The sequence below is a fragment of the Loxodonta africana genome, chromosome 5, assembly GCF_030014295.1.
Source record: "Loxodonta africana isolate mLoxAfr1 chromosome 5, mLoxAfr1.hap2, whole genome shotgun sequence".
Classification (NCBI taxonomy): domain Eukaryota; kingdom Metazoa; phylum Chordata; class Mammalia; order Proboscidea; family Elephantidae; genus Loxodonta; species Loxodonta africana.
The window spans coordinates 134,467,815-134,481,204 of NC_087346.1; the positions used below are offsets into that span (position 1 = coordinate 134,467,815).

The following is a 13,390-nucleotide window of genomic DNA, read 5'->3' on the forward strand; positions in this document are numbered from 1 at the left end:
ATTTGAATTTTCTTTCTCTGAACAGGCTACTACCTTATACAGGTTCCGGCTTTAATGGGTTTTACTGTACTCTCCTTCCTAGAGCCCTGGATTGTGTTATTTCCTTTCTTTGGATGGTCTTTCACAGGGTCGGGGTGGAGCTCCCCCTAGGGCTGTGTTATAATTCCTGGCCGGTAGGAGGCCACAAAATTACTGTATTTTTCCAAGTGAGCATGAGATTAAAAAAAAAAAGTCTCAGAAATGGATCTAAAATGTTTTCTGCCGTTGAAAATACGGTTGTTGTTAGGTACCATCAAGTTGGTTCCAACTCATAGCAACACTATGTACAACAGAACGAAACACTGCCTGGTCCTGCGCCATCTTCACAATTGTTGCTGTGCTCGAGCCCACACGTGTAGCCACTGTGTCAATCCATCTCGTTAAGGGTCTTCCTTTTTTTTCTCTGACCCTCTACCAAGCATGATGTCCTTCTCCAGGGACTGATCCCTCCTGATAACATGTTCAAAGTACACAAGACGAAGTTTCACCATCCTTGCTTCTAAGGAGCATTCTGGCTGTAATTCCAAAACAGATTTGTTCGTTCTTCTGGCAATCCATGGTATATTCAATATTCTTCACCAGCACCGTAATTCAAAGGCGTTAATTCTTCGGTCTTCCTTATTCATTGTCCAGCTGCATATGAGGTGATTAAAATACCATGGCTTGGGTCAGGTGCACCTTAGTCCTTGTAATGAGATCTTTGCTTTTTAACACTTTAAAGAGGTCTTCTGCAGCAGATTTGTCCAGTGAAATGCCTCATCTGATTTCTTCTGCTTCCGTGGGCGTTGATTGTGGATCCAAGTAAAATGAAATTCTTGATAACTTCGATCTTTCTCCATTTATCATGATGTTGCTTATTAATCCAGTTGTGACGATTTTTGTTTTCTTTATGTTGAGTTGTGCCCTGGTGGCAGCTAACCAAAAGGTTGGCAGTTCTAATCCACCAGCTGCTCCTTGGAAATCCTATGGGGCAATTCTGCTCTGTCCTACAGGATTGCTATGAGTCGGAATCAACTCAATGGCAACGGGTTTATGTTGAAGTGTAATCCATACCAAAGGCTGTAATCTTTGAGCTTCGTCAGTAAGTGCTTCAAGTCCTCTTTGCTTTCAGCAAGCAAGGTTGTGTCATCTGCATGTTGCAGGTTGTTAATGAGTCTTCCTCCAATCCTGATGCTGCGTTCTTCATATAGTCCAGCTTCTTGGATTATTTGCTCAGCATACAGATTGAATAGTATAGTGAAAGGATACAACCCTGACACACAACTTTCCTGGTTTTAAACTATACAGTATCCCCTTTTTCTGTTCAAATGACTGCCTCTTGATCCATGTACAGATTCCTCATGAGCATAATTAAGTGTTCCGGAATTCCCATTCTCCGCAATATTATCCATAATTTGTTATGATCCACACAATTGAATGCCTTTGCATAATCAGTAAAACACAAGTAAACATCTTTCTGGTATTCTCTGCTTTCAGCCAAGATGCATCTGACAACAGCAGTGACATCCCTTATTCCAGGTCCTTTTCTGAATCTGACTTGAATTTCTTTCTGGCAGTTCCCCGTCAATGTACCGCTGCAGTCATTTTTGAATTGTCTTATAAATTATTTTATAAATATATCTTTTATCAACATTCAACCTTTGTGTGCCTTAATAGAGTCCCTGGGTGATGCAAATGCTCAGCTTCTAAACCTAAGATTGGAGGTTCCAGTCTAATCAGAAGCCCCTCAGAAGAAAGGCCTGGCAACCTGCTGGGAAGTCAGCCACTGAAAATCCTCTGGAGCACAAGTGCACTCTGACGCACACGGGGTTCTCAGGGGCCAGAGTTGACTTGATAGCAACTGGTTACTGAACCAAATAAAACAAAACCCGTTGCCGTTGAGTCGATTCCGACGCATAGCCACCTTACAGGACAGAGTAGAACTGACCGCATAGAGCTTCCAAAGAGTGGCTGGTGGATTTGAAATGCTGACCTTTTGGTTAACAGCATAAAACCCAGCTCCATGGCCTCCTCCTGCGTGAAGTCTTCCCAGTTTACTCCAGTCAAGCGATCACATGTGGGGAGGATAAGCAAGCACTGATTATGAATAAAAATACCCAGCCACAGGTATTCAGAGAGGGGAGCCAAGGAGGAATATACAGCCAGCATTTAGCCCAGTGCAGTCTCTGCTGATCACTATTACTTTTCTCAGCTAAGGTAGTGCCGTAGTTAAGGGAATGGGCATCCCAGACAGTTCTATTTGGGCTTAGTTACTCATTAGCTGTGTGACTTAACTAAAGTTATTTAACCTTCCTGATCCCCAAACTTCTCATCAATTGAATGAGGTTATAATAGTAATTACTCCCCAGGGATGTCAGGAGGGCTCCGAGAAAATGCATATAAAACACTTACCATGATGACTCTTACAGTTAAGTGTTAGCTATTATATTTATCTGCCATTCAAAACCCTTTCAATAAATGTTAACTATTGTGTTTATCTTTATTTATAGCTATTACGTTTAAACTTAGGAAGACCTGGTGGTACAATGGTTAAGCACTGGACTGCTGACCAAAAGGCTGGTGGTTCGATCTCACTTAGTGGCTCCCTGAGAGAAAGACCTGGTGATCTGTTCCTGTAAAGATTATAGCCAAGAAACCCCTGCGGGACAGTTCTACTCCGTCACATGGGGTCACTCTGAGTTGGAAGGGACTCAACAGCACCCAACAACAACAATTATGTTTATCTTTATTTAGAGCTGTTATGCTTGGTGGCATTAGTGGTTCAGTGATAGAATTATCACCTTCTATGCAGAAGATCTGGATTCGATTCCCAGCCAACGCAAGGGAGCCCTAGTGATGAAGTGCTATGGCTGCAAACCAAGAGGTCTGCAGTTTGAATCCACCAGCCGCTCTTTGGAAACTGTGTGGGGCAGTTCGACTCTGTCTTAAAGGGTTGCTGTGAGTTGGAATCGAATCGATGGCAATGTTTTTTTTTTATTATTTTGGTTTTAAGCTTTTGTTCTAAACTTATATTAAGACCATAAGCTGAGTTAGAGGAAGGCACTTGTCCTGTCACGTATGATATCTCACACTTAGGAGTTCAAATTCACAAACATCTCTCAGTGGAAAAGTATCATTTTCCATCATCCTGGATGTCTACAAAAGGACGTAATAACTCAAGAAGACCTTCAGAGACATTTACAAATAGATAAATTAGGGCTTCACATACCATTTAAGAATCTGCACAGCCGTTATTTGTGTAGCAGATAATGAAAAGCAAAAGGAGTAAGTTTCCCTGAGGACTAGATGGGTGGAGGGAGTCACTGCTGAGAGAGGCTAGTATGGAGTCGTTTCCTCTGATTTACCTGAGGAGGTTAACAAGTAACCATCAAAAAGCCCCTCCAGGTTGATGCCCCATAGTTGGTCAGCTTGTAAATTTTCCTCATGCAAATTCAGTCCGTTCCTAAATTTGTTGCCAGGTTTAGCACATTTATTTTGCATCTTGTCAGTGTTTTCCATTTCAAATTATCTTTGTCATTTTTACTCTGTAGAAATATTGTTATGATTATTACAAATGCAATTCCATTAAAAAGGAGCTGAAAATTGTCTTTATGATTTTATGCCAGCTGGTAGCCATGAAAATTCATGGGCGGATAGAATGAGTCTATCAGAACTTGTCTCTTTTTCGTTTCTTCATGTCTTCATTGTCCTTCCCTCCACATTTGTCTCTTCCTGTCCCTCCTGTCCCTTGATCTGCTTTCCCTTTGTCCTTCTTCCCTATGTTCTCTTTCCTTTTTCACACATTTTTTTGTTTGTTTTTAGAAACTCTTTCTCTTGCTTTTTCCCACACATACTTCTTTTCCTCCTACTAGAGAAGGCTAATCTGGCTGGGATCCTAGAAATAATTTAATTCTATGCCCTTCGTTTTACAGATTAGGAAATTGAGGGCAGAGAGGTGACATGGCCTGCCCCAAATCACAAAGGAAAGGCCAAGAAGAAATGCAGGGCAGCAGAATTTCAAACTTTTTTTTAGAATCACAGCACCTTAAAGCAATGGTTATCATCTCTCTCAGACCCTTGCCCCTCATATAAGAAATATTTTGCTGCACATTTTTTACTTCTCTGAAATGAAAGTTACAGATATTTTGCCTACCTACTCACGTATGTTTAAAATCAATAGAAGACCTTAATAGCAATATGGAAGAGAAGTCAAAAGAAACTAATTATAATAAAATCATATATATGTCAATACGTAAATTTGAGCCCACTGCGTCTCAACTTTAATGTACACATGAACCACCCAGGCGTCTTGTTACATACAGATTTGGATTCTGTAGGTCTGGGGTAGAGTCTGAGGTTCGACATTTCTAAAAAGTTCCCGGATGGTGACCACGCTGCTTGCTATCCCATAGATGATGCTTTGAGTAACGAGAGCTGAGAAGTAAAAAAAAAGAAGGGTCTCCACACATTTTGAAATGTGCCCCCACCCACCAGTACTCACTGGTGCCTCCCAGCCCTGCTGGAGCTAATGTTAAGAGTAAAATATGTAGTAAATTATTTTCACATTTTTAATGTCATCAACATTAGTGCAAATTTGTACATAATTTTGAAATAAGAAGCTTCTGATTAGGTGATGGGTGAGGGTGATTTAAACAAAAAAGGCCCATTTCTGTCAGAGTGGATCCTGACCCCATATGTGTCAGAGTAGAACTGTGGGCCAGAATGTTTTCTTGGCTGTAATCTTAACAGAAGGAGATCTCCAGCCCTCTCTTCCATGGTACCACTGGGTAGGTTCGAACCACCAACCTTATGGTTAGTAGCTAAGTGCAAACTGTGCCACCCAGGGATGATAGAAGCACAGAAAAGATAGGGGAGAAGCAGTTGCAGGGGGACTACTCAGAGGGCGAAGTTTCAATCACCTGGTGTCTCCCTGATGAGCCAGTGCACGAGGTCCCATGACCTGCCCCAAGGGAAGTATGACGATAGTGTAGATGCCTGTAGTAGCCATGGTGTCGTTAGACAAAGGTAATAATGACTCTGGGTGCTGAACGACGGTGTAAAAAGGGGAACTGATTTAAGAGCCTCCCTTAAGTAGCTTTGTGTGAGGAGTGCTGCTGTAATTTAGGGATCTTTGTCATTTCTTGATTTGCACATTTTCCAGTCAGTTGCTTTTAAAAATTCATCACTTATGGTCAAATTGTTAAATTGGCCTGTCCATCCATTTTGCGTTCAGCTCCCACTGCCTTCATCTACCTCCTGTGTTTATGTGCTCTGTGATATATAGTCAACACTCCATGGCATTTAATGCCTCATTAAATTGTCCTGTATTCAGAAGGCTTGCAGAGCTGGCTCCGGAGTCAGACTGCTAAGATTCTGGCCCTGCTACTAGCTTTGTGACCTTGGGCAAGAGGGAGGCCTGTCTGTGCCTCACTTTCCTCTTCTGTAAAATAGCAGAAATAGTATTACACCTATATCAGATTGTAGCTGAGAGAACCGAATGAGGTAATACCATGTAAGGTGCTTACCCATTGCTGTCGAAATGATTCCAACTCATAACAATCCTATAGAACAGAGTAGAGCCGCCCCACAGGATTTCCAAGGAGCAACAGATAGATTTGAACTGGCAACCTTTTGGTTAGCAGCAGAACCAAAGGGTGATGTCCTCCCTGGCATTTTGCATGCAATTAAAGCATGCTGACACCAGTTGGTGCCTGCACTTAAATAGCTTGGTTTATGGAACAAGGAGCCCTGGTGGCCCAATGGGTAAGTGCTGGGCTGGTAACCTGAAGACTGGTGGTTTAAACCCACCATCTGCACCACGGGAGAAAGATGTGACAGTCTGCTTCTGTAAAGATTATAGCCTTGGAAACCCTATGGGGCAGTTCGCTGTGAGCTGGAATCACCTCAACGGCAATGGGTTTGTTTCTTGTTTTTATTTTTGATTTGCACATAACAAACTGAATTCTCACAGCCTAACATGCTATTCTGGAAACCCTGGTGTTGTAGTGGTTAAGAGCTGTGGCTGCTAACCAAAAGTACAGCTGTTCGAATCCACCAGGCGCTCCTTGGAAACTCTATGGGGCAGTTCTACTCTGCCCTATAGGATTACTATGAGTCGGAATCTACTTGACAGCAACAGGTTTGGTTTTTTTTCTTTTTGGTTTAGCATGCTATCCTATGCCATTAAACTCTTTTTAAAGCATAAAACTCTGTTTAAAGCACTTAAACAAAGACGTTGACTAGGCGGTGAGTAAGACTTTCAAGGAAGGTGTACAAAAAAGTATTGCGTGCCTCTTTTATTTACTTTAAGTGAACTTGTTTTTTATTTCCATCCTGCATTCCACCAGGCAGCTCAGACAAATGCCTCCCAGGGTAGTGCAAAGCTCTTTGGGCCTTAGGGAGCACTATCTTTAGGTGTGGTCAAGTTGATTCTGACTCATAACGACCATATATGACAGAGTAAAACTGCCCCATAGAGTTTTCTAGGCTGTATTCTTTACAGGAGCAGATCACCAGGTCTTTTCTCCTGCAGAGTCGATGGGTGGGTTTGAATCACCCACCTTTTGGTTAGCACCCGAGTGCTTAACCATTCTATAGGGAGCACTAGGGCCTCTCCTATAGTCACCAGGCTTACTCTGTCCCTCCAAGCACATCGGTTTTGCAGTATCTGCGTCCCTTGGGGGCCCAGTCATCCTTGCCAAAGCTAAGCACCCTTAGCCTTTTTGTTTTTTTTTCCTCCAGAGTCCTCCCTTCTTGGATCTTGATGAAGAGGGTAAGATGAGGCCTTGGATGCTGGTGCAGCCAGCAGACTGACTCAGCCACTTTCCCAGGCTCCAAAAAGCTTCTTTCCCTGCCTCACTGCATCTCAAAAGCACTCTCCCTATGGTGCCAAGCATCATGGTTTTAATGGACTCAGGCTTTTGAAAAACAAAAACCTGGAAGCAAAGTGTGTCTGAGCCATTTCCACTGCTACCCTGCCACAAAACCTCCCCTGAGGCCAGAAGCAAGGAGCCCCGGCTGGCTGCCTAAAGGGAGGGAGATGAGGGGAAGAATCCAGGGAGAAAATATCAATTACTATTTCAAAGCAAGAGTCCTGCTTCCTAGTATCAATGTAAACTTTCCTAAATAGAATACATAGTATAGAGTAAGATCTGCGCAACTACCAGCTCCTAGGTACAACTAGGTAACCTTTTAAACAATGTCTGCCTGCTCAAACCATTCATAATTTAAGCCAACTCATCCTCTCTGGCAAAGTGGTTAGCCAAGCGTTCTTTTAAAAAGAGGAAGATGATATGAACAAGATTAATTAAGCCTTGTCTACTCTTCTCCTGTCCTCAACATTTCCAGTTAATGAGGTTTCTACCAAAAGTACAGTCAAATGTCACAAAGTGGCTTTCATGGAAAAGGCAGAGAGATTTAACGGGAGGTTTTACTTTTCTCCTACCTCATTACCCTTGGCGCCCTGCCAGTATCGCCTCTTAAAAGACACGTTTAAGTGACTTGAATCTTGTACCTAATACCTATAGCTAGATGCCCAAATACAGTACGCTAGATCTTATTTATAGCATATGATTTCTAGAGTCTCTCCCATCCTTGTACCTCCTTTTTCCAAACATTCTGTATCAGGACTAAAACCAGTTGCCGTTGAGTCGACTCGGACTGACAGCAATACTGTATGTTGCAGAGAAGAACTGCTCCATGGGGTTTTCAATGGCTGATTTTTCAGTAGTAGATCACCAGGCCTTTCTCCCTAGGGACCTCTTGGGGGACTCAAACCTTCAGCCTTTTGGTTAGCAGCTGAGCACTTAACCATTTGCACTACCAGGGCCTCCATCTCAGTACTAACCCAATATATTCTGTCATATTCTTCTTTCTTTTATGCCCCCACCTGGCCAGCTGGCAAGCAGATGTTTTTCCTGTGGTGGTCCTCACCAGAGGTCAGCAGACTTTTTCTGTAAAAGGCTAGACAGTAATCTGTGATTATTAATACTCTGCCATTGTAGTAAAAAAGCAGCCACAGACAATACGTTAAAAACAAATGGATGTGGCTGGTTTCCAACACAACTTTTCTCTGCACACTAAAATTTGAATTTCATTTATTTTTCACATGTTGCAAAATATTATTCTTTTGATTTTTGTTGAACTGTGTAAAAATGTCAAAACCATTCCTGGCTCACGAGCCATACAAAAGTAAGCAGCAGGCTACATTTGGCCCATGGACTAGAATTACCAACCCCTGGTCTATACCACTGAGGCTCAGCTCTTGATTATTCTCGTGAATGTACAGAAGATGGTCCGCCAAGCAGCAAAACCAAGAAAAAAAAAAAAAACCCTGTTGCTGTTCGGTCAATTCCAACTCATAGCAGCCCTATAGGACAGAGTAGAACTGCCCCATGGGGTTTTCAAGGAGCAACTGGTGGTTTTGAACTGCCAGCCTTTTGGATAGCAGCCATAGCTCTTAACCACTGCACCACCAGGGCCCCACCAAGTACCAAGTAATCCAAAAACCACTTTTATTTGGTTCTGGAATGTACTTTATAGTTTTTAAACAGCATGCTTCTTTTCTTGGTTATCTTGATTCTTATCCACTAATAAAATTAGCACGCATTCCATGTGAGAAAGGCAAAGAGGCCGCTTTAAAATGGTGATGGGCTGTGGTGGGCTTGTCCAGTGATTTTGAACTCCCCTGATGGAAGGGGGAGAATTCTCACATGGATAATAAACTGTAGAAACAGCGAGCATTTTAATGATGTTCTTAGATGAAAATTTAAACTGTGGCAACGCTAATTGTGCACTCTTTTACATTTACACATTGACACTTCTTTTTTTTTTTAATCAGAAAACTGATTGCTGATGTATCTTGTTCCTGTGGTGATTTAAACATTTCCCTGAGCTTGAAAAGGAAAAATGTATGCCTCTTAGTACTTGATTGGAGTCCTGGTGGCACAGAGTGGTTAAGAGTTCGGCTGCTAACCAAAAAGATTGGCAGTTCAGATCCACCAGCCATTCTTTGGAAACCCTATGGGCCAGTTCTACCCTGTCCTGTAGGATCACTATGAGTTGGAATCGACTTGACGGCAATGGGGTTGGGTTTTTTTTTTTTAGTACTTGATTAACTTCCTCAGAAACCATTGGAAAGATAAATCTTGGAGCCCAAGGGGTTTTAGACACCGTCTAATCCAAGCCCCACAGCTCACTGATGGGGAAATTGAGGCCTGTGTATGAGATCCAAGTGTTTTTGAACAGGAACTTCTGCCATTCAATGTCACGTGTTTGTCAATGGCAGACAAATGAGACTTGCCAGGAACCAAATCACCTGACTCCAGCAAAATGGTCTTTTTCCTGCAGCAGCCCTGGGCCTCATGCTCCCTTGCCATGGTTAGATCAGCTGCCACAGTTAGACACTTGCTACCTGATGGCATAATGACCTTAGAAACACTTCATCCGTTCCATTCTTTCAGAACAGTCTTCTGGATCCACAAGATGTTCTGTAGGTATCAGGAGGGGCCCCCAAGAAAAATTTCTTTGGGATCCAGAAAGGCCAGAGGCTTCGGGGCCCACTGTCGGATGTCCTGAGATGACTCCGTGGAGATGACCGTAGGTACTTGCAGATGAAACTCTTGAAGGGTTTTATCTGGAAGTCAGGTTGTCAGCATGTGGTGGCGTCTTCTTAAAGTTGACACATTTCAGGTTGGATATTTGGGAACCTTTAAAAACGGCCCCATGTACTGAAAATGTTATAAGACTAACTTTTTTCTGAGCTTAATTAAAATCACAGCTGAAAGGCAAACTAACAGTTGTTTGCATAAACTGTGGCCAATGCGCTGGTCATGTATCACACAACGCTGCAGATTGCTACCCCATTTTACAGATGAAGAGACTACAGCTCAGAGAAGTTAAGTAACTTGCCCAAGATCCCCCAGATGGTAAATGTCAGAGCTGTTGGATACCTAGACTTTCTGGCTTCAACGTCTTCACTGTTTTCATAGGCTCCAAACCAGACCAGTTGTTGATGAGTCGATACCAACTTCTGGCGATCCCGTGTGAGTCAGAGTAGAACTGTGCTCCCTAGAGTTTTCAATCGCTGATTTTTTGGGAGTAGATTGCTAGGCCTTACTTCCAAGACACCTCTGGGAAGACTTGAACCTCCAACCTTTTGGTTAGCAGCTGAGTGTATTAATACTTGCACCACCCAGTGACCCCTTTCATAGGCTACTGGGAACTAAAAGAGAAACTTTAGGTACCTCAGAAACAAACACATTCTTTCATCACAGGACTCTGTAAGCCACGCACCAGAAATTAATACATCTTAACACATTTCCATGGTAAACCAGGACATTAGTAGTAATAGCTAACATTTGTGGAGCACCAATGAGTACCACATACTCTTCTAAGGACTTTAGGGCATTACCTCATTTCATGCTTATAGCAACTCAAAGAGATATAGATACCTTTATTTTCCCCATTTTTTACTGGCAAAAAGGAGGTGGGTAATTTGTTTAAGGTCACACAACTGCTAAGGGACAGGACATCCAGGTTCCAGAGGCCACAGTCTTAACCAGGACATCTCTCACCGTCTATACATAAAGCAGGGTTTATTGACCATTAGGGCTGGATCATTCCTTGGTTCAAGGGCTGTCCTGTGCATTGTAGGATGTTTAACAGCATCCCTGGCCTCTAATCAATAGAACCACCCCTCACCCCCGCCACACACACAGTTGTGACAACAAAAATTTCTTCAGACATTACCAACTGTCCCCTGAGGGGCAAAATCACCCCCAGTTGAAAACCACTGGCATTAAATACAAAAATTTATAAGTCTCCCTGAATTATATGATGGTTCAACTTTCTTACTGAAGGTAGATTGATAATTTAAAGTAATAATTATATTTTCCAAACTTTTACATTCTTTAGATAAAACAAATTTGTTCCATCATCTGAATGGATTAAGTGAATAACACCCACACATTTTTCTAGTTGATTGGTATAATTCATGGCTTACATTGCATCATCACCTGGGGTGTTGGGGTTTGGGGGGAGATATAACCACAGCTGATAGATCAGAAGAGTTATTTTTTTTTTTAATTAAAATATTTAGTTGGTAGGTCCCTGGTTGGTGCAAATGGTTTGTGCTCAGGTGGTAACCAAAAGGTTGGTGGTTTGAACTCACCTGGTAGCACCATGAGTTCACTGTGCAAGAAACAGGCTTGACAATCTGCTTCTGTAAAGATTAAACCAAACCCGTGGCCATCAAGTTGATTCTGACTCATAGGCACCCTATAGGACAGGGTAGAATTGCCGCATCCGGTTTCCAAGGCTGTGATATTTATGGAAGCAGACCACCATATCTTTCTCCTGCCGACCTTTCAGTTAGCAGCCAAGTGCTTAAACACTGTACCGCTGCGGTCCCTCTGTCAAGATTACAGCCAAGAAAACCCTACGGATCAATCCTTCTCTGTAACACAAGGGGCTTCTTAAGTCACAAATCAATAACAACAACAACAACAAAAAAAAAAACCAACAACAAAATATTTAGCTGGAAGTCACGGGATAAATGCAGTAACTTAAAGGTTCGTAGGATATCAGATCTGTGAGAGGTTTTAGATCCTTGCACATCTATTCCAACCTGCCATTTTGCAGAAGGGGACACCAAAGCCCAAAGAACCTAGAGGATGGGTCCAAAGTGGCCTATTTTGCATCAGAGCCACTCATCTAGAAGCGGCTCTTCTTGGCTGCTAGGGTCTAATTGTGGGGGTGTGTCTGGTTTGCACTGTTCTGAGTATTCAGCACCTGTTTTGTATGTGTGTCTCTGCAGCCAGCGGTTCCTCTCCAACACCAGCCCAGACCTCCCCAGGCCCCGCTGCATCCACTTCGAGTCCAGCTGCAACTCCAGCTGCAGATGCCTGGGATCAGGGCCAGCCCACGGTCACTAATAACCCAGAGCCACGAGGGTGAACTGTGCACTCCAGGTCTCTCTAGATGAGAGATCATCCTTTCAACAGCTGGTGTTGGGAAGCTGGGGCCAGGGCATTGTACTGATAAACTCCTTAACATGTCTGTCAACTGGATGCAAGTGTTGCACTTGGTGTCATTTTTTTTTTTTTTTAATATAATCAAATTACAAGGAAGTACCTGGAGCAGACAGTGGATATACCAAAGGTTATCAAACAAATACAAGAAACATCCTGACCATAGAGGCATGTGGGGAGGATAGCTGGGTCATCGCAAGTTTTCATTTCCTGGTGATTATGTGTATAGGGCCGCCTAGTTTGACCTGTGTCATATCCCGATCCTTATATACTGAGGTGCATTTTAAGAATCTTAGCTCCTGGTTGATTCCTTTTTATTAGAGAACAGAAAATTGTGGCTTTGTAACAAGGTAGATAGTATTTCAGTACATGTGTTTGCCACAGCCCTCTCCCCCAAGCACAGTGGACAGATTTCTCTTTGATTTCCGAAACCCAGCAGTTGTGAGGTGCCTAGTAAAAAATAGGACATGGCTGAGAATTCAGGGAAGGCCATGGCTTTGTAAATTGGTTTATATTTTTCTTCTTGAATTTTTCTAGGGTCTTAGTGCTTCTGAGTCATTATTTAATGACATGGTTGGATATCATTTACTTTTCAATTGCAATCCTTAAAATGACATTTTAGAAAATTCTTAGTATTTAAGTGTAGTCTTTTCCATGAATTCTCCATTAGAATAGAGTGGCAGCCATGGAGTATGCAGAAAACAAACCTTTAGCTCATAGTTTCATCCTACCCCACACCTCCATGCCTGGATGAGTCTTGCATTTTCAGAGGTATGAATAGGTGTGTGTATGTGTGTGTGAGAGAGAGAGAGAGGAAGAACACGTATGTCTGTACACTGTATGCTGCTAAGGTAGTAAATAAATCAGTAATGAATATTGTGGGTCCTAACTACTCTTTGCACTACTTTATTTACAGTAGTAAATAAAATTATTTTTATACAGTTGACTACTGGGAAGTGGCCTTTTTTTTTGTCTTAGTTACTGTTGTTATCACACAAAGTCCTAAGGTCCGTGCATTCTCCTTGAGAAGGCAAAAAAGAAAAAGTCCTTTTTATGGGAGGGATTTATTTCTGGTAACCCATTAACATCTGTGGCTAAAGGAGACAGGAACCCCTCTTCAGGAATCCTGAGCTCAGAGTCTGGCCCCGTGGTGTTTGCATAGTATCAGCCGTTGTTCCAGGCCTGCTTGCTGCTCTGAAGCTGTGCTTTATGTCAGTGCTGGGTAAAGCCGTTTCATCCTCTGTCTCCTATCTATGTCCTACTCTTGTTTTAGTAAAGCTTGTCCTTCCTGATTGAGACAGAGCTAGACTTTGGAGTCTGACAGTCATGGATTCAGATTCTAG

At 42.5% G+C, this 13,390-nt stretch overlaps 1 protein-coding gene across 8 annotated transcripts in view; it reads left to right on the forward strand.

The window, feature by feature from the left end:
• The window catches only part of SEL1L3 (SEL1L family member 3), a 144,449-nt gene extending 131,456 nt beyond the window's left edge, over nucleotides 1-12,993 (forward strand). For 5 of the 8 annotated variants that reach the window (XM_064285989.1, XM_064285995.1, XM_064285991.1 and 2 more), the window contains one exon: nucleotides 11,834-12,993. In XM_064285989.1, the coding sequence (XP_064142059.1) occupies nucleotides 11,834-11,973 (140 nt within the window). In that variant the 3' untranslated portion in view covers nucleotides 11,974-12,993. Of the gene's footprint in view, nucleotides 1-1,515; nucleotides 1,629-1,695; nucleotides 6,739-6,759; nucleotides 6,791-11,833 lie in introns of those variants that run through there. The other 3 variants (XM_064285994.1, XM_064285993.1, XM_064285992.1) reach the window with 3 other exon arrangements.
• The last annotated feature ends 397 nt before the right edge of the window (nucleotides 12,994-13,390 follow it).